This window comes from Epinephelus moara, chromosome 19, assembly GCF_006386435.1.
Source record: "Epinephelus moara isolate mb chromosome 19, YSFRI_EMoa_1.0, whole genome shotgun sequence".
Lineage (NCBI taxonomy): Eukaryota > Metazoa > Chordata > Actinopteri > Perciformes > Serranidae > Epinephelus > Epinephelus moara.
In genome coordinates, this window is record NC_065524.1 from 14,712,850 (window position 1) to 14,734,308 (window position 21,459).

At 41.7% G+C, this 21,459-nt stretch overlaps 1 protein-coding gene across 1 annotated transcript; it reads right to left on the reverse strand.

Annotated features, from left to right (window-relative positions):
• Positions 1 to 13,138: 13,138 nt before the first annotated feature.
• Positions 13,139 to 21,094, reverse strand: btbd3b (BTB (POZ) domain containing 3b). Its single transcript, XM_050071752.1, has 4 exons — positions 20,144 to 21,094; positions 19,049 to 19,139; positions 17,016 to 17,134; positions 13,139 to 15,483 (listed from the first exon to the last, which is right to left on the reverse strand). Exons 1-4 carry the CDS (start codon positions 20,452 to 20,454, stop codon positions 14,451 to 14,453), a joined length of 1,554 nt encoding a protein of 517 aa, XP_049927709.1. The 5' UTR covers positions 20,455 to 21,094; the 3' UTR covers positions 13,139 to 14,450.
• Between the last annotated feature and the right edge of the window lie 365 nt (positions 21,095 to 21,459).

Genomic DNA, 21,459 nt, shown 5'->3' on the forward strand with positions numbered 1-21,459 from the left:
CTCTCCCTGCTTCATCTGCATGTTTCAGAAGGTTTCTCCAATTACTGAGGCAGTACCCCCAACCGTTTCTCCAACCGCCACCAGGGGGGAAAGTAGGAGGGTTTGTGAGAAGCTAAGAAAATGGAAGGATTGTGAGAACAGTGTGAGGTTGAATTAATGGTTTAAATTAGCAGTTCTACAGGACAGAGTAATATTGAAAGTGAGGGATTTCTCCTGTATACACATTTCAGTGGCAGTAAGGGTGCTTTCACACCTGAGCTGTTTGTTCCGTTTTAACGGAACCCTGGAGCATTTAACGGATAGTGTGGTTGGTTTGGGATGGTGTGAACGCTCATTAAAATTTGGGTGAGGACCAGAAAAACGAACTCTGGTCCACCTGAAAATGTGGACCTCGGTTGACTTCCAAGAACACTGGCAACCCAATCTCAGCCATCAATCCTGCGCTTGGGCAGTGACTTGCGGTGTCAGCCACTGACGTAGAAAGCCATCCTTAAACGGCGGCACAATTCGCAACCAGTTGCTGTTATAGTTTAATGGCACTCAGCGGCATCAGGGGGAAAGTTAAGGAGCTAAAAGTCTGAGTAGGTTGGGTGGGAGCGGTGGTGGATGGGTCCAACAAACCAACAAACATTTTTCACATTTTTGCTTATGAGAGCAGTGTTTGCCTCCCGTAAGATTATAAATCCAAACCCTGTTAGTTGTTGGAGGAACAAAAAAAGTCCATTTGCATTGTTGTACTGATCTAGTGAGTTTATTTTGAAAGAGACTGTATGTAAATGTTAAATTTCCTGTGAAAATGGAAGTGTATTTTGAAAGAAGACAATGGCAGAACTTGACACAGCGTTCCAGAACATCAACAACCAACGCACCCAGGGTACCTCTCACGTTGTATCTGGACATGGAAAGTCCATGACCAAACGTTGATATGTGACAAGGTCGGAGTGAGAATGTGTTGACACTGCAGATGACATAAACATCATAATCTCTCTCTCTCACTCATGAGGGCTGGAACCACTTAACACGTCTCATTGGAAAGAGCAAGTGCTTGACAACTCGCTCACTTATGTTGTTTGCTTTGTTCTTTAATACTTGATTCATATAAACACTGAAACAAAACCAGAAAAATCAAGACCACATATATTTGGTGTTGGCCCATTATTTCTGAGACCAGGAAGTGTGAATGTGTGTTTACAATGCTTGGTGCACTGATAAAGTGCAGTGTGATCGCTAACCAAACCAAAAGAAAAATGCAGCAATGTTGGAACTTCACCCTCAAATCCCACCAAGTCTACTGTGGGTGCGAAAGAGCTTACCTTTATTTGACCTTTTTCTTACTGCCGGCCTGATGCTCATAGACATACATCCACTACAGTGGATATTTCCCCAAAGGGACCGCTCACATACACTGTGCTCCTCAAAAATGGCGGTGTGACGTCAGCTAAAGCAGAATATGCTGTGAATCAGTAGCCTTGAGGGAACATATAGATGTCATACATTCATGCAGGATTTACACTCCTTTGTATGAGTCATTGACTTCCCTACCGTGACAATATGACGGTGCTGAGGGGAGGATGGTGAAGGTGAAAATGACTGGCAGGGAGGGTGGACTGGTGGTTTGGATTTACTGTCACCTTTTCACACTGATTGAAGTGGAGGTTAATGTTGTTCTGGGGGGGGGAAACATCATGAATACTAGCTCTACTAGTAAGCAGCATTTTTGTATGAGGTAAGCAGTTCAAACTGGTTGACCACGGAGGGTGCATTTTTGAGCAGAATGAGCAAGTACAAATAGCCTTACCACAGTAATGGTAAAACAGAGGCTTTTAAGAACATAAAATTGATAGCTATTATAATAGATTTTCCATCAGGCCTAATTTTTTCATTACTTTCCCAGCTTGTATGGCCAGCATAGAAGCTCAAGATGAACCCTAACGGTGCTGCCTGAAACCCTTTTACCGTGTCCACACAGAGAAAAACAGTTTCAAAACTGCCAATTATTACACACTAATAGTCCCGACTGCTTAAAATATCAGCTTTGATGGAAAAGGGCTCTTTGATGGAAAAGTTAGGTGTGCTTGGCTTAATGCATCCAGAGAATTATAGAGAAGAGCATTTGTGACAGTAACTACAAGCATTATCTTACATTTTCACCTGGGAAGGCATCAAATGAAGGACTTTCTCCCCTGTGTCCGCTTCAGCTACTTTTACTGGTTACTGGAGTCATTGTTTCCCTGTTCAGCTGCCATTAGTTTCTCCCTAAAATAGCAGACGGCAGCAAAAACCTCTGTAGCTAATCTGCTCCTTTCTAGTTGGTCAGTATCAGCCCTTTCTTCGCTCTGCCGCTCAAATTCAGCAGAGATTAGGATGTATGAATTCATCGGGCTGGCTGTGGGTGTAGTGGTATAAAATGAACACATGTGAGCCTTATATTAAGCCACGCGTGCTACACATCCACAGATACACTATCACTTTATATTTCTGTTGACCCCATAATTCTCAGTTGCCCATGATTTATAACTGAGAATTGCTACCAAATCCCCTCCACCCCTCTCCATTCACACACCAATGAGAGGCATGCCATTGCTTCTTATGAATAAAAATGGATAACATTATGGGGGTTTCATTTCAACCATGTAATGTTGCTGTCATTTCTACTTCTCCGAGCTCAACGTATGCCGCACCAGAGAAATATTCCCCAGATCCCATGAGAGAAATTTCATTCTCACACGGCCATAAGTCCTGCAACATCCTCAGAATATGCAATCACCCAGCAGGGATGGATGGAAACAAAATTGCTACAGGGTATAATAGGCAGACCTATTAAAAACATACTGCGGTCATGGGAGGAGTTAGTGTGGTTACAAGGTCATAGTGGGGACCAACCTAATTTACTCAGGCTAGTAATGTTGCAGAGAAATGATCTAAAGTACTTACCTTGCAGTGCTGAGCCTCTCATCTAATGCATTAATACCATGGCATTACTAATTACTAAATGACCTGTATGGATAGCCAGAGATTTGACCCTTTCAGAGAAACAGATTTTTGCAGAGTGGCATCAGCATATGCAGTCGGGGCAGAGAAACACTGAGAGAGTTAGTTTTAGACAACACAACACACAACAGATTAACAAAGCACCATATTAACCTTCAGGTGCATCTAATTGTTGGGAAATTGAATGCAGCTCTCAGTGAGGAGGGGGGGATCAATATATCGAGCTGGCCCAGCTTACAACCTCTAATCCTGCAAATCTTCTTGAGGTCCTGAAGTGCTGTATTGAATATCTGAATGACTCGGAGAGCACTGCTTAAGCATAATTTATGTAATGCGTCTGCCTGTGTCCACATTCATTCCCACTAGTGCCCGGTGATTGTTCAAGATCAGTCGACCTTTCTCCCATCAAGATATATTTAGCCGCAGTGTCCATTGAGTATAAGATTAGATTACCGTCACATATCAAACATTAAAAATAAGATTTGAACGGTTAAAAGTAAGTGTAAACTATGTTTTTAAAACTGATAAAAAGTGGTTAGGAGCTGTTCTTTCAGCTTTGCATTTTGGGATTTCTAATGGTGTTCAACAGGGGAAACGTTAGGAAAAAAGGCAGCGCCAAGAACACAAGACCAGCCTGGGTGGAAGCTCATGATTTAGACCGACCCCTGTTAGCTGATTTGCTTACATTCTATAAGAAGCCACATGACTGGGTAAGAAACAATGAATTCCCGCCCAGGCTGGTCCGGTCTTTTGGCACTGCTATTTTTTTTTTTTTTTTTTAATTCAGTTTCAGATTGTTTCCTCTGTTGTAACACCGTCAAATATCCCAGAAAGCAAAGCTTAAAGAGCAGATTTGAGTCTCTGAAAAGTGTTGAATCTCTGAAATGAGTATGCAGGGTTGCGCAAGTTCACACTTCACAAGAGCTAGCTCAATGTTCAGTTCACAATTTGAATTTTTGTTTTAAATGAGCTGCTATTCTTTTAAAGTAGAATCTCTTCCTACCCATCCATCCACACCCCCTAGTTATTTCCACTTTCCAAACTTAATGAATTTCTGTTGACCAAAGAATCACAAACAGAGATTGCGTTTTAGCACTAAAACAACGTATTACATCATTCAGAAGCGAAAGAAAAGAGTTGCAGGAAAGGTATACTGCAGTGGAAATTCTATTGAGCCTGCATGAACAAAATTATGCAGCAGTTTGAAAATATAAAATTCATATACTTCTGGCTTCATTACAGTTGCTATAGCTGAAAAATGTGTTATGATTTCAGTTCTGTAGAGCACACAATTAAGAGAAAGCATCAATGGGGAAAAATAGAGCAGGACCTTGTGGCTGTTGGTTCACTGTCGTACCCTTTGTTAGTCATTTCTAGTGATCCTCATTCACTCGCAGATATTTCCCAGGACTGGTCAGATGCTTCAAGTCGATGTGTTGTTTCAAATATGTTGTTGATGTGGGTGGCATTTGAAATTGTTTTTCAGACCTGGCGGGGACAATTTGCATAAAAATGTGAGATTTTTTCAATAAAACTCCTTCAAATATCCATATGAACTGGCTTCAGCTGTACCAGTACCTGTGTTGTCTGAATTTCTATTAGCACTAGCTTCTCTGGTGTTGTGTCGGCATGCTGGGTGTCGTAAATCCTTGGGTGCTGTAAAACGCTGTGTAAGTGCCGTTTACTGTCACGAAAGTGGACGACGCTCATGTTAACGTTCATTTCAGTCAGACAACTAACATTTAAATGTTTATTTCAAAAGCAGAACATAGTTAGAGTTTGGCATCTAGACTCTGGCCTCATCACTCCCTGTAGATATAAGATATTGGGGAGTGATGATTAAATATTGCCGCCCATAGCCGGAGCCTGCAGGTGGATGCTGGGGTGGAGGTAGGGCTGAAAGAACAAGCAGCAGTGGCATTGACAAGGCAAAGAGAGAGTTGACTGCCGGAACTTGCTTGCAGGCATCGCTCCATTAATTGCAAACTGATAAGATCAGTTCACTGATCACCAAAAATGAGCACATTCAATTTTAGTGAATTTATGACAATCAAATCTTATTTTAAAATATTTGATTTTTCAGTTTTAAGTTCATAGTTTACACTTAAGTTCAATATTTCAAAGGTGCCTTAGATTCAATTCAATATGTGACATTAATCCCACCTCATATATGTATTGCCTTATCTGCTGCTTGCCAGGACTATTGTACGCAGGGTATCTCTAATCTGTTCAGACCTTATCAGCCATCGGCTTGATCTCAATAGTAAAGATACACAGCTAGATAAAGAAACATCTGAAGCTATTGATCAGAGTTGGTTCAGCTATAGACAAATCCAGTATGGCACAGAGAATGTGAAATATCTCTTTGATCAAGAGCAGAGTGAAGCCTGCACATATGCTCTGCCTCCCACATTCCTAATGTTTATCATCTTCTTTCTCTAAAAGCTGTGACGCTGCATGGGCTGATCTCAGAGGGAATAACAAATGTACACAGTCTCACTTTCTACATTTTTAAGTGCAGATCTGTCACTGGTAATCAAATGGTTTCTTATTTGTAAATATCTAAACTCATTTTGTATCTTTGAGCCCCTTAATCCACTGAATTTTGTCATTTGTGCGGGATGAGGCTACCTTAAAGCCTCCTGTCTGTCCCTTCAATCACAGGTTACTGTGACACTTGTCATCTGCAGTCAGGCCTGTTATTGAGAGGCTTCCCTCAGGCCGCCTCTTTGTCTTTAGTGGCTCGATTAAATTAGAGTGACACCTGGCATGGATCCTCAGCTGTAATGGCCCCTCTTTTCATCCCATCCTTTTTATCAGCATAATAGACCACTGATGAAATATTACAAACCTACAGCTCCTTCTCTGTGCTTCACTGAACTGTGTAGGGTCGAGAGAAACAAGCCATCGGTTCATGAGTCTTTAATGATTTAGCAAATTAAAAGAATGCATTCAAATACGTATGAATAACATCAGGAAATAGCAGACCGCCTGCAATCCTCACATATTGTACTCATTGGATGAATTAGTTTTGAAATTACATGAGCACTCTAATCACATTAGATGTATGGTTAGTGACTCGTGCACTCTTGTCATGTAGAGGTGGTGGTGGGTGGGGATATTTTTAACCTCTCTGAGGCAGGATAGAATGGCTGATATTGTGCAGTTTGCTTCTATTCCTGGAAATAGGGGACTGCGTTGGAAAGACAGCCTTCTTGTGGCGGTTCACAGTTACACTTTGCCATATATAATGCATTTTATGCACCTTTGTTATGCAAAAGAGGCATGATGAAAAGAATTTCATCATTGAGAAATGGAATTCCAGCTGCCCCTCCTCCTCCCCATGGTCATGAGTGCTGCTGGAGGTGCTGCACTGCACACTGGAGGAAAATCCCCTCCACTCCAATCTTGTTGAGCTGACGTACATGGCCTTTTGATATTTCATGTGTTTCTTCTATGAGATAGAGAGACGGGCAGGGAGATGCTAAGGGGGCACGTTGAGAGCTGTATTCAAAGCTCATTCAGATTTCTTGTAAACTGAGAATCCTGTGGATGTGTAAGCGAGAGCCGAAACTACAGACTGTGCCTTTTTAATGAACCCAGTGGTACTTGATGATAGATATTAATTATTCACATAGTATCCTGCTTACAGTATCAATGCACATTTCCTGACCTTGCACATTTTGAGCATATTTAACAACTTCCCATTGTTTCATGATTGCTAATGCTGCAAAAAGTGCAAACAGTTGCAGTGGATGCTTGTGAATGTTCTGTTCTTGCTCTGCTTGTTTAAGTGCTGCTGTGGGTGACAACATAGTAATTGATAGCCAAAGAAATTATGTTGGAATTAGATACACCACTGGTTGGTTGATATTACATTTCTGTGTTGGCTCTTTGTTGCCTTGGGGTGGTCAAGATCTTCTGCAAGATATATATCAGAGAATTCAATGGATTCATCCCGTTTTGTTGTGTTTGGTGCTCTCAAGCTGACATTTAATCATTTAACAGATACAAATTAATCACATTGGGATTAAAAGGTAAATATGTCAGCAGCAAATATGTCAATCCCAGCTTTTATCATAGCAAAAAAAATCTCACTTTTATGTTGTGGTTTACAAGCATGATTATATGCTTTGTTGTTATTCTACCTCTCATCCCACTACTTCCATCTACTAGATAAACATGGTAGCATCACAGGTTCAGTGGAAATGCCACTGAAATGACATCTGCCCACACACTGAAAATCATATATAGTGTTCTTCTTCTATTACAACCATGCGAAATAACACAGGAAGCGTATATTCCACCTCCCCTGAATGAATATAACGTTCATCCCACGCCTGTGTGCATGTATGATTGCCTGTCAGTATCAACACACATTACTCGGAGTCATGCAGACAGTGGGTCTGTTAGGGATGAGCGCTTCAAATAAAGGTCTGATGCTCTCTTTATCTATCGTTCAAATATAATTTCATTATTTCCGTAGGACCAACAGTTTAAGCAGCTTTATTCATCAGAGCTGTCACCTGGCTTTCTTTCGTACAAATCATGTGTATTACGTCAAGTTAAAGCTGGACTGCCTGCATGAGAATACAAAACACAGCGAGTCAAACTGTTGTGGAAAACTTCCACAAAACACAACACTTTTATTCATCTCATGTCCTGTGATTATTTCCAGCAGCTCAGAGCGAGAAAAGCTTTGGTATCTCAAAGGCAAGTGAAAATAAGGGGAAGGTAAGGCACGGTGAAGCTTAAATTGAGGCCATTATTGAGGGCAGTGAGGGAATAGTTTGGGGCTTGACTCAAAAAAAGCATAGGCAGAAAGAGTTTTAGTTAGGTCAGATGAACACTGATGGCAGCTCCTATAAATCTCTGAAATGAAATAAAGGCACAAAACAGCGCCCTGTCAATTAGACAAGGCATCCGTCTTATATTTTACTGGTAAGATGCAATCACTTTGACGTTACTGTGCATTTAAACCCTGACTGATAATTTTCTTTATCTGATTCAACATAAAGAAATAACTTCTTCAGAGCAACTTTGAAACCGGCTTTCACTCTGACAGTTGAGGCAGCTGCAGCTAATTATCTAAAGGTAATATTAAAGGTAAGATGAGAAAAGATTCTTTGCTTCACCAACATCAGATTCATCATCAGCTTGACAATTAGGCCGGGATCGTGCGGCTGTAGTAATGTTTATGTAGACAGATTATGGAAATGTGGGGCTGCTGTGAATGCAGGTGTATTACTCTCAATCCTTCTTTGATTGCACGCAGAATCTCTACTTCAAAGTTATAATGAATTGTGCCACACTAGCTTTAACAGTATGCATTAGGACAGAATCGCCGAGGTAATGTGTTTCAGAACGATGCTAATTGCGTGGACTTTTAGATCCAGTAACTGGTTTTCCCTGTGGTAAGCAGGACATGAAAAAGGACAGACGAACAGGAGATAGCGCTCCACTTCTTAAATTAGGCCACAAAAGCAGGTTGGTAGAGCTCAGTTAGATTTCAAAGAACTTTGACTCAGTATCACTCAACTATAGCCGTTATACTCCTTGCCATAAATCAGACAAAAATTGCTAGTGTGGTGAAGTGTTTGATGATTTTAAGGTTAAATAGAGAGGAGTTGGGTGTTCAGCAAATAAAATTCCCCCTTGTAAATGTGTATTCAGGGACAGAGAATGCTTTTCTTTCTTTAGCACTGTAAAATTGTGCTGACTCCCGGTCTGGCAGATAGTTCTGATTTGTTTGACAAAAGAAATACCTAGTCCCCAGTATAATGTCTCTGTTGATTACCAGACTCCCCCGCTGCCAAGTGATAAGATCCAAAAGCAGATAAAGACTGAATATGAGAAATGGCACAGTTAAGGCATTATTCTGGCAATAACCATACAATACATTTCTATTCATAGTTACAAATGCAAATCATGAATGCAATCATTTCAAATCTGTCACTTCACACTTTCTTTGTGCTTACAGGAAATAATTAAACTGGAAAAGCCAGATTTCCTATGTTGGAGGTTCTGAATGAATGCTCACAGAGCTCCTCTGCCTCTCTGTGCTCTTTCTCCATCACCGTATCACTCTCTACAACACATTAAAACACATTAGCCCTCCCTCGTACTGCTCGCAGAGAGAGCGAGAGAGCAAGAGCATGTGTACAAATGAATCAGTGCTGTTTGTTGTACTGTTTCAGGCTCGAGCTGTTTCAAGTAGCTTATTTGAGAGAGCCGCAGATCATGTTTAGTAAGCTCGCCCTCATTATATCAGACCCTGGGGAGAGAAGGACCCTCTCACTCCATACTATCAAAGCCATGGAGCTGCCTTAGAGGACATGCTTCAGTGTGAATAGAGGCTCTAGAGTACATACAAAAAGTAGCATGCTCAGCCCTCATCACCTCTCTCAGTGGGAAGCTGCCAGCATTCAAGGTTTTGATCAAGCCTTGCCATAATGGCTGTGGGTGACAGGTATACGAGACCATGGTTGTGGGAATAAATAGCTTGATTAGCATAATGCATCACCAACAAATTTAGCTTTCAGTGCGCGTGAAAGAACTACTTTTTGCCTGAGTGCAGCATTCATATACCTTCTGGGATCGTATTTCATAGGACAAACACACAATTATGTAAACAGGGTATTTACCTCTGCACCATTGGAAGGTAATATAATTTACTTCCAGTGTGTACCCGATACATCGTCTCTATGTTGTCTGTATTTTTGGCTGCTTTGAATAGGCCCTGCAGCTCCCATTGTCCAAGGAAAGCACATTTCCACTCTTTTCAGCAATCATAATTCACCTGATACACGGAACGCTTACCTCCAGAAATCCCAGCCATATTGATCCATCTGCTGAGCGACATCGCTATAAACAGGCTAATCTAACATAAAAGCTGGCCTTTCAATGCTCCAGCCTGTTGAAACGATTTAGCTCTGCCTGGTAGCAATGAATAAATAAATAGATAAATGAGACACACAATCGGGCTTGATCCTACCGTGCATCTCGACCACATGTGACTGGAGGCAATAGCTCTGAGATGGGAGATTATTTGGAATAATATCCCTTACATTCTGCAGGTCTTTAGCACCACGGGGTCGGGAAAAGTGATGACAAAGAAGTGAAGGTGGCTATCATCAGTCAAACTCCTGTCTTCTTTCCGCCACCACCCACACCTTGCATCTGAACTTTGTAACCTTTTGCCATTCTCACGTGTGATTAATTGCCACTCAGACTGTCCGCTAATAATCTATGTGATAATTATCAAGGGAAAGAGCGCTTTACCTGAATACTACTCAGACAAGACTCACTGCTTACCCCTGTCTCCCCCTTTCCATTCTCCCCTCACCCCATGCCTTGCTCCTGTTTGACTGGCTGCCAGTAGGCTGAGGTTAACGTAATAAGGGTAGTGGGGGGCTCAGATACCCTTACATCTGTCAGGATTACAGCAATTCATTGTAACCTTCAGCAGCCCTTGCCAGATGCTCTCATAACACTTACTGGGCAGTTTCTGCTCCAGAATACTATGCTGTATAGATACATGTACACCTTTAGAGAAAACATATGGTTTCAGGGGAGGTAAGGGAAAAAGGGCTTTGCGATTTCCTCTGAGATTTTTTGAATTAAAAAAACAGATTTTCTTTGATGAATTCTTTAAACCCACAGCTGTGTTTCCCTCCTCTCTTTGGCCATTATTAATTCATTGACATTTTGCTAGGATGGAAAATGATCAGGATGTTGAGGAGTGGATATGTGATTGCCTTCGGTGAACACGCTCATGTTTGATATGGTAAAACAACAGAATGTGGTTCCTCTCCCCATTTTCTTTTCCCTTGTGTGGTATTTTTTTCCCAGCTAGGTAGATTTAGGGTACATATCCATTCAGTTTAACCCGGCACCGCATTAATATGCCCAGTAGTCAGTGATGTGATTGTTTGTACAGAATGATAACCGCAGAATAAGGAAACAACACCATTCCTCAGAAGATACCGAAGGACCTTTTGGTTCTGTTCACAGACTTATCTGCACTTGGAACAATCAATCTTAGAGAGCATTAGGAATCTTGATCAGTGGTAATCCACAGTCCTCCCTCAAGTCAGACTGAATCTTTTCATCCTTAATTCGTATTGAACAGTAATTAAACTCTCAATGAGACTTTCCCGGGCAATATGTGCCCAGTGTGTGTCAGTGCCCAACAACTCTTTTTTCCCTTCCCCCTCTAAACCATATGTTTATTGCCATGCCAGTCTGTGTGATGTACAGAATTCACCGTCACATTTATGATTAATGATGAAAAGTACATGTCAGCTTCCTCTATACTCTGATAAACAGATGTAAGACTGTAAACACTTTGAATTATATATTAAAATTTCAAATCAAACAGCATGCCAGCAGCACTGTGTACGTGAGTGAGCGATGCTAAAAAAGAAAAATTATATCACCACACCGACTTCCTCATCAGTAATACACGGTCTGTCCCATGTTTTCCATCACTGACAAACTAATTATAATTAGATGCCTAACCATGCATTTTATTCTTAGCCCCGTAGGATTTAATTGCATTTCATTCATAGAATTAAAATGGTTTACCACAATGATTGTCACACCTCATGAAATAAAAATGTTTTCAATAAGTATAACACATGATGAGTCTATGATACATTTATATGTTTAAAGGTTTGGGAAGACGGATATCTACTATGTTATAGCAGGTGATTATAGCTGCCAGCATAACTGCTGATTGAAGTCTCACTATTGATCCCACAGTTTTTTTATGTGCTCCATGAAGATCAGAGGTGTTTCCATCACAGTTCTGGCAGTGAGCTCGTACCCTCTGGCAGCACTTCCGCCTTCTGGCTGACTGTGATCAACACCAAAACAACATCAGGTCTATAGACTTGATTGGCAGTTGTTCCGGGAAAACAAAATGAGGAAAGGTATTTTGTTTCTGCTTCAGAGATGACACAAATGTTTAATACACAGTAACCCCTGCATGGGGTGTCTCATTGTATCTAAACTGTACCGGAATTGATATTTAGCTGCCCTATTCCAGTTACATTGCAAAATGAAATCACGAGTGTCTCTCTGTGTCTGCTGAAAGTAGGCCTGCTTCTGACTCCTGGCACATTCCAGTCCCCCGCCGCCTCCGGTGCAATTAATGATCTTGCTTACAACATTAGCGCCACAATCATGAAAAATCGCACTGAAGCACAGAGTCCCCCAACATATTGAGCTCAATTCATCAAGGGCTTCATGCTCATTGGCGATGTCAAACTTGGTCTCAGCGTTATTGAGTGCCTTGGTAATCAACTACCTGCCATAAGCTCCCAGGAGTGATTATCTTTTTGAACATACAGTTCACGAAGAGGTATGATTTGTCTTGAGATTTAGTAAATGACTCATCCTATTTTTGAGTTTTACAGCAAACTGCATCAGGCGCCCAGAAAGTTCAACTCAAAAATCCATAAAGTGTCTTTGTTAATCCATTGTTTTGTCAGTGCTTGAACAATTGTATCTGTGGTAGGAACTTTTAACTTCATCTACAACACAAGTGCACCACTTCTAACGATTGTTTCAAGAGTAGAAATCGTCTTTTGAGACTTGCTGTCCTTTGTTTTTATCAGCCGACAGACACATCAAGATCGAACATGGATTAAACAGTGTGATATGCTGGGAATTCAGCATTATAGGTATTTTAGGCATTCAGGATTGTGCTATCAATTCTCTCTTTATCTCTTGAAACATGTGGCCATGTCAAGGAGCCATTATTTATGACTGCGGTCTTTAAATATTCAAGATTGTAGAGGTTGTTTGCCATGCTGTCAGTGTCTTCAGACCTTTGCAGAAGTAATTGCACATCAAAGAATCATGCTTTATAGTTGTAGCCCATTAAAATTCATGTTAAAGAGGGGGAGGTATAATGTTGTGTAGTTCAGTGGGATGCAGAATAGAGTTGGACTTTGACAGACAAAAAGCAGGGTGTATAAGTGGCAAGAAGACGGGGATCATCAATCAACAGACAGCTCTCCTTGGTATTGTAAATCACTGCACTGCTGAAGGGCATCATCTGTCCCCATCTCCTAATTTCAGACAAAGTGTGTAGCGTTATCGCTTTTTACAGATGGGATGAACAACCAATATGTACCACTTGTTTTGTTTATTTGCATCATCAACAATCATACACATTCGTTGGTCTCCCAGCACTGTAGCACGTAAACACAGGACATGAACACCAGTTTGCCCATCCATTGTTATCAGCAGACAAGTCTGTGGATGTTTATCCTACACCAGAAAAAAAATATTCCATAGCACAGTAAATCAAAAGAATCTGCCCCATTTAAAAGAACAAGTAAAACAAAGTGACAAATTCAATTACAAACCAACATCAGTGCAATTCTGTAGCATATACAGTATGCAAGTACTGATACTGTATGATCACATTGGGAGGGAGTGCTCAGCAGTTCAGGGTTTTTAACAAAGAGAAGTAAAAGTCCATAAGATAAACAGTTTCTAACACTGAATCAATCATTGATCTTTTTGCTGTAAACAAAACCAAGGCGCCAGAACAATTAGTAGTACACATTAGATGAAATGGAACAGTTCTGCTCTTGCTGTAAGTACTGCAATGCGCACAGATTAAACCAAAGAAATCTTTCACTCGACCGTATAGCAGTGAAAAGTGATTCTTTAAGTAGAATTTCACTGTAAACATAATAACACTGATCTAAATGAAACCTCACTGGAGTGTCTGAGATGAGTGTACTGTAGGTGCAGAGCAACATGCTACAGAGAGAGATGCTGTATGGGTTGTGTCTCATTATATCTAGTGCCCCCTAATCTAAGACCCCTCACGCTCTCTCTAAGTGCCCCGTTACTAGATTCAGAGTATCAAAAAGCTGCAGATTCAATTGAAACCACGTAAATACAAATGCCTAAGGAAATTGTATGTTGCTATCATACAGCCTTTCTTCACTTTTTAACGCTGATGGTCCAGACTGAGTCGTGACATGAAATGCTCATCGAAGAATATAGAATGTGAAGTATTGCTGCTATATATGTGCATTCTATGCAAGCATAGAAATAATAAACATACTGTAGCATATTTATCATATAAGATATCTTTGAGGCCAGCATTGGCCACAATTGTGGCATCATATACATTTCAAAATTTACATATATTCATATATACATTATATGCACATCTAGTGCAAGATATTTTTAATCTTTTAGGACGTTCATCCACGTATCTGGACAACCAAACATCTTGAGACATCTATCTGATCCTACTCAAGTGGACCAATTACTGAAATCAAAACCACACAAGACCCTATCACAGGTCTGATTTTTTTTTTCTGCACAATAGTGACAAAAATAAATACCAGAAAGTGACACTATGCACAAAGTAATAAATTTCTATTTCCATAAGTGCATTGAAAATCAGTCAAATATGTGCAGAGGTGTTGTCAAGCGTAGAAGATGAGCTCAGGGATCTGCCCCCCCTGCACCCCAGTGCCATTAGTGCTGTCCGAGGAGCACTGAAACTGAAATGTCACTTTCCCACACTGCACCTCTGTCATCCCTTCCTGTCCAAAGTAGCTGAGCTCATTCCCATCCAGCACCACACTGGCAGTGTAGAAGGTATCAGGCTCGATCTGGACTGGATACTCAAACCATACTGGGAAGGTGTTGCTGGAACCATCAGAGAAGTATTTACTGAGGTTTTGTCCCAGCAGTACTCCTTGACGTTTCAGCTCAATCTTGGCACTGTACTCTGCTGAGCCACAGCTAGATCCGTACAGTCCAAACCCAGCGATGAAAACTCTTTTATCCACTGCAAACTGTATACTGTCACAGCGGCCCCGGTAACGCCACTGATTGCTTCGGTAGGCACAGGACTGGAATCTGTGGCAGCGCTGGGGTGTCAGGCCCTTCCTAGGCATGCTGACAAACTGCAGCTCAGGCTTCTTGGCTGCTGTATACCACAGGAAGATGTCATTGGTCTCATTAAGCGTCAACACGCCAGACTGGGCTGCTCCATTGGCAAAATCATCCAACGCCATAGTAGGGATTCGTATCAGGTACATGGCCTTGCCCAAAACCTTACGTCTGTTGTCAGTCGACAAGCTGAGTTCCTGTCTCTGGCACTCAGCCTCAGCCCAGTTGAGCGCTGCCTCAAACACCACTATCTCTTTAGCATTGAGTGTCTCTCGCTGTAGGATACTCTCCAGGGTCTGGGCGTCTATGTCGCAGAAGCCCTCCGAGCGTAACGCCAGCTCGGCCTGGGCATCAATCACCTCCCAGCAGCGCTGTGTCAGCTCTGGCTCCTCGAACAGGCAGCTCTGGGAGAGTAACACGCAGGCATTCTTGGCACTCAGGCTGGTCTCCAGGAAGTTGACGCAGGCACGTGCCAGGTGAGGGACAATGTACTTCTTGGCAGCATAAAGAGTGGCTAACACTGTGTCAGCACTCAGGTCAATCTCGTCACAGTAAATGTACCTGTTGACATAAAATGCGACTTTCTCAGCTTAAGACAACAGATCAGACCACACAGAAATGACATGCAGCACGATGGTGTAAACATGTTTGTTAGGAAGATAATTATCTTGTAAAAACAGATCAAGGATATGATGAATGTGACAAAAACAACTAGTTTTTCATTGGTTGTGGTTGAAACAGACTGACATTACAGTATTGTAAGCCATAGCTGCACAGCTGCATTTGTTCAAAACCAAGTTAGAAAACAATGATATGAGATTCTGAACAGGGTAAAAAAATCACTGTGCACACTAATCAAACAGGCCAACAAAATAGTATTCCTCCCACACCCTCGTCTACCACCTACTGTAGCTTGCCTGCAAGGACACAGCAAACAAAACTCAAAAATAAATGTGATGGAGGAACAGCAAGGAGGAGGTAGAGAACAATATGAAGTGTGAAAAGTAGAAAGTACTGTACAATAAAATGAGTGAAATGAAAGTAGACGGATATAGATTCTATCTCTGAGATAGAGGAAGGAACACTTTATTTCATTTGTCTGGCAGGATAAGAGCGAAACAGGTTTGTCCAAGATGTGCCAGAGATGGGAATAGACTAGGGTTGCAAGGGCTTGAGTATTCATACCAAACCATCATGGTACGGTACACACATTATACAGAATACACGGTGTGAGAATTTATGCACATAATGTGGAACCAAAGCTCACATGTGCCAGTTTTAGCCATACATTGTTCGCAACATGTGCTGAGGTTAACACAACAAGCGGACTGGCGAGCAAATGCGAGTGGCAAATGCAAATGAAATGCCAAAGCTGAAAAGCCAGCCTGTGGGTTCCTGGTCAGCTAATACAGACTCTGACACTTTTGAAGACATTGCCCACTTGTGCCCACCCAGGCTGTTGTCATGCATTGCTCACACGTATGCCTCGAAAAAATAATGCACCGTAATTCATATATAACCCACTAAATCATGAGCCAGTAATCTGTCGATTCAGAATCATGTGAAACCAAGTGGTCTTTGAGTTATTTCAAGGTACATCGCCCCTACTTTTCTTTTCCTAAACCTAAAGTGCTCATTTTTACGTTAAATATGTAACCTTGGCCCATGACTGTCACGAATGTTGAAATTAGCTATAGAGACCAAAACCGTTTTTGTACCAGCCTGTAAAGTTGGGCATTAAACATGGGGGTCTATGTGGATTGACTCCTCAAACCCAAGCTTCTAATGGCCTAACGTCATGTGGCCATTCAAGGAACTCATCCTTATGCATTTGTTGTTGCTTTCTGTAGCGAACTGTGACTCCCAAACCAGGGTATAAACTAAACTGTGACTTTTGTGTACCATTACACCCCTAGTGTGGGCTAGCTTCATCAAACCTTCCTTTTCCCCATCAGGGTCAGATTGAAATAGCAGTTATTCACCTAAAGATGGCACTTTTTATTTGAAAAGGGAAGTGTAGAAAACACACAAGAACAGGGCCAATTGAAGGAAGTACTCTGTGTTGCACGGTTATGACAGAGGATAATCCTTACTTCAGCATTGCCAGAAATGCTGGTGGTTCCACATCTGGGATATGGATTTCATCGTTGTTCTCAGCCAGTTCACCATAAAACATGGCGTGGAACACTGAGCTGCCCACAGCCAAAACATACTGTTGGAGAAAGAAGAGAAAACAAAGTGTGACAAGAGAAATGAAAACATGCTGTGGTTCCTCTGTTTTCACTGGAAACCACATGACATGCAGTAACATTTGGTAAAAGGGAAGGATTATTTGAAATGGGACTAAATCCAATTAGTTCACATGTAGCTCTTAGTCTTTACATAAAAACACAAATCTCTTGGTGGATATTGAACAATGCCTCAGTTCTAATCACTGGAGAGACTGAACCTGTTGAGTTTCTCACATAATGAGCCGAGCTCAGCCAGTTGCTATTTCCCCTGAGGACAGGGAGGCAGATTTCTAATGAACAAGATTGCCTCTGATAAAAAAAAACACAACAGGAAATCCTAATAACACAGTGAGAGTGCGGCAAAAGTTCAATTTACTGAAATTAATCACTTTTCTGAACTTATGATGAAATCAGATGCAACACCGAGCTACTAATAATTCCAGTGATAAGCACTGCATACACGGCTATGAATTCTGTTATTATACTCAAGTACATTCATGTTTTAGTGTGTGCATGTCTGTGTTATGTGTGTAAAGCACAAGTATGTGTAGGTGGGTATGTGGGTGGTATAAATTTTCTCAAAAAAGGCACACAGACTTTCTCTTAAAATTGCAGTGAACCTGATCTAAAATAAACCTTGCAAATTAGGGTTTTTGGAAACAATGCTGTTGTTGTTGTTGCACACTGGAAATCATGTTTGCTTTTCCATAAAGAGAGATCAGCTGAAAGACAGTTGCACTTAGACATACATTTATAGCTGAGTATATAAATGCTTCATATTAGAATAAGATTAGTCCCACCCCTGACCCATTGTATTTTACAGATGTTCACATAAATTACTGCTTTTAGATGCTAGCAGCATCCTCCATCTTGCAAGGATATAACTTTGTGAATTAAATCATAATGCACATCTGAGCTCCTGCCAAATGCACACAATAAAGATTGCTGTGCTGAGTGTCATTACATCCCATTGGCATAATGTCTCAGCATAAAGTGCAGTCGAGTCATCTTCAGTGTCCTTCTAAAACTCCCTCTATAAATGCACTGAAGAAGTGCACCACAGCTACCAATCATAGATTATACATTTGGGTCCGACAAAAAAAGATGACCCATGCAGGGCTCATCTGACAGTGCAGATGTGGAGGGGATAGCTGAGCCAAATCCACGGCTGCAAAATCACTCAGCAGTTTTAATGTGAATGTTATAATCATATTCAAATAGAGTAGATGTAATGATGTGCTTCTAGATGAGGCACATGGTCTAGGCAACTATAAACCTTAATCATTCATGTGAGCATCTTGGAAAGCAATGAGGTCAGAGGGGGGACTAAACAAAGAAGCATGTCGACCTGCACGTTACAGCTGGCATAAACAGGATGAATGAGGGCCCAATTATAATAATTGTAGCTATTTAAACTATAGTTATGCTACTGTCAATCCAAAATTCAAAAGCTAATCAAGTAAATTAGCGCAAAAGTAAACTAGGATGTGAGATACAGAGTTGAATGCACCTTGCTCTGTGCCTTATCATTGTAACAGCGCACTGTTTGATTAAAAGTTGAGTGATTGCAAAGCTGTTTCTGAGCTAAAGCAGAGACAAAGGCGATCCATTCTGTGTGAGATGACTGCTGAAGAGGATCTCCCTTCCTCCTTCGCTCACTCCGTGCCTCTATCCGTCAGCCTCATTTACATAAATAATTGAGGACTGTCTAGAAAAGACACATGGTGCGGAAGTGAGAGTGGAGCACAAAGGATTTCACTTCCATTACAGCTGGCAATGGGGTAGATTATTTTTATGCTGATATGATATGAACAACACTGGGATGGGCCGGCTGATTGCTTGTTTGCTAATTTCCTCCCTGCTACCGTGATTTTACTGGTTGATGAAATTCTTACTCTGTGTCCTGGCAGCCGCTGAGTCCTTCCAGGCTGACCCACCACAAAGTGAACATCTGCCATCAGCTCATTGTTGAACATTACTGAATTTCTAAAAAAAGAAAAGACAGAATGAATTTTGCATATTTTACCCTGTACATTTGTTTTAGAGGAGAGGAAGATCAGATGAGAAAAGCATAACTTGGGGGTATTAGGGTGAGATTAAAGGAGGATCAATGCACATAAACCCATTTATATGTGTATTATGTGAATCATAAAAGTCATACCAATTAGTCCTTGGCAGAAAGTCAAACAAAATTAGTAAAATAAATGCATTTTTTTTTTTTTCGCTACTCTTAAAACAAGAGTTTTATGATTATGCAAAGTGTCCCAATTGCATCAGGCAAGACTAAAGACATTGCATTGATTTTAAAGTCTTACATTGCACACTAAACACACTTAAACTCTTTATGTCTACATAAAAACAAGCAAACAAGACAATGAAGTGAATGGAAAATCCCCACTGTGAAAGAATGGGACCAACAATAAAGCTGCGTTCATATATTATTGAATAGTGGAACATGTCACAGGGGTGGGTAAACAGCCCCATGAATTTCTGGAGAGACAACAAAGCCAGGTCGGAAAGCGTACATTTTGCTCTGGACAGCTGGGGTCTTTTACTGATAGGCCAAGGTAAATATTTTGCTTTTAGTACAGAGCAGCCTCTGCCTGTTGTGCATATCAAACGCACCCGGTGCCTGTCCGCCCTCTGTTATGTCAAAGCGGCAAAAGAGGGTGTAAACAGAGATACCCCCAGCGGATTGAGGGCAGGGCAGGGGGAACACCCATCCACACACACACACACACACACACACACACACACACACACACACACACACACACACACACACACACACACACACACACACACACACACACTATTACTACTAATTACCTTACATAAGTGTCTTGGGATGCATTTCATCAGACAACTGACAATTAAAGTGCATTGAAACATGATCTATTGAACTTTAAGAACAATATTTAATTAAAACTTCAGTTGGGGGAAGCAGTGGTGATTTGTGGTTCAGAAAGAGGCTTGCCAGTTGTACCTACCTTTCTCTTATAGTGGAGTAGAGTCCTTGCCAGTTACAGTTCTGTATGGTGTTGTTGTTGTTGAGGTTCTGCTGCTGGTACTGTTGCACTGTGGTGGTGGATGCCGGCTTTTTGGTGGGAAAAATGTCTGCTGCCATCTTCTTCTTCTTCTTGCTCCTCAGGGTGATTATCTCATAACAGACAGGGGGCAGCTTGGAGCTGCCACTGGCATTCCCTTTCTTGGAGCTTTTACTTGACTTGCTTTTCACTGACTCGGGAAGCATTAAGAAGAAAGTCAGACATTTCATGTTCCTTCCCTTGGCATCGACCATGAGTGTTTTCAACTGCCGAGCAGTGGGATTGCATGCAGAGAAGACATTCACCAGGAGCAGGCAGGTGTGAGGGAGGACCGAGGAGGGACAGCAGAGGCTTGAGCTGTACTCAGCAGTGTAGTAATCAGAGTTCCTGTACGAGGTTTCACCTTTTGGGAACTAACAGGACAATTCTCTTTTATGTTCCTTTTCTTTACTCCTCTGATGAGACTCAGACCGGTGATCCAAAGGCACTTTTCCTGTGTGAAGTTTGATCTGCTGACGGAGAGGCTCTTGGGGTTCCCATCCCTGCTTGTCCAGAGTGATGAGATCAGCTCTTTAAATCACTTCTTTTCCTCCTCTGCTCCCTTGCCTCTCTCACTCACTGCTTTGCTGAGGGTTGGCCTGACAGCCCCAGATTTAGTACAGCTGCAGTGGTCCTCAGGCAGGCAGCGGTGTTTACTCAGTTCCTTTCATTTCCCACTCTTACTCCTTCTGTGCTTCTCTTCTTCTCTCAGTCTCTCCTCATCTGTGGATCAACCCTTTTCTCTCCCACACTTGCTCTTTTTTTCCCTCCCTCCTCTCCTCCACGCAGCAGAGTCATCTGCAGGATGCTGTAGCCGTGGATGCTGTGTACCTCCGCTCAGCCACTCGTTCTGCTGACTACAGAGGTTGAATGGGAGAGCGCAGAGGAGATGGAGAGCCCCCCTCCCCGCCCCTCACAGCACAGTGCATGGCTCTCTCCGTGGCTCAGCCAATGGCAGCGCACAGCATTCATGATTGGCTAATGCAACCTAGTGCAGCACAGACTTGAATATGCAATAGTCAACGTCTCAATTAAAGTGACAGCCATGCCCCATAAGAATGATATATTTATCTACAGTTTTGCTTCCTGTGTTTGCTTTACCTGAAGCTGCAGCATTCACTTTGCACTACAGTAAATATAGACTCCATGTTATATTTCAAAAGGGCAATGCAAATGCACATGCTCTTTTTAAGGGCAAAATTTGCTTAATTCATGCATCC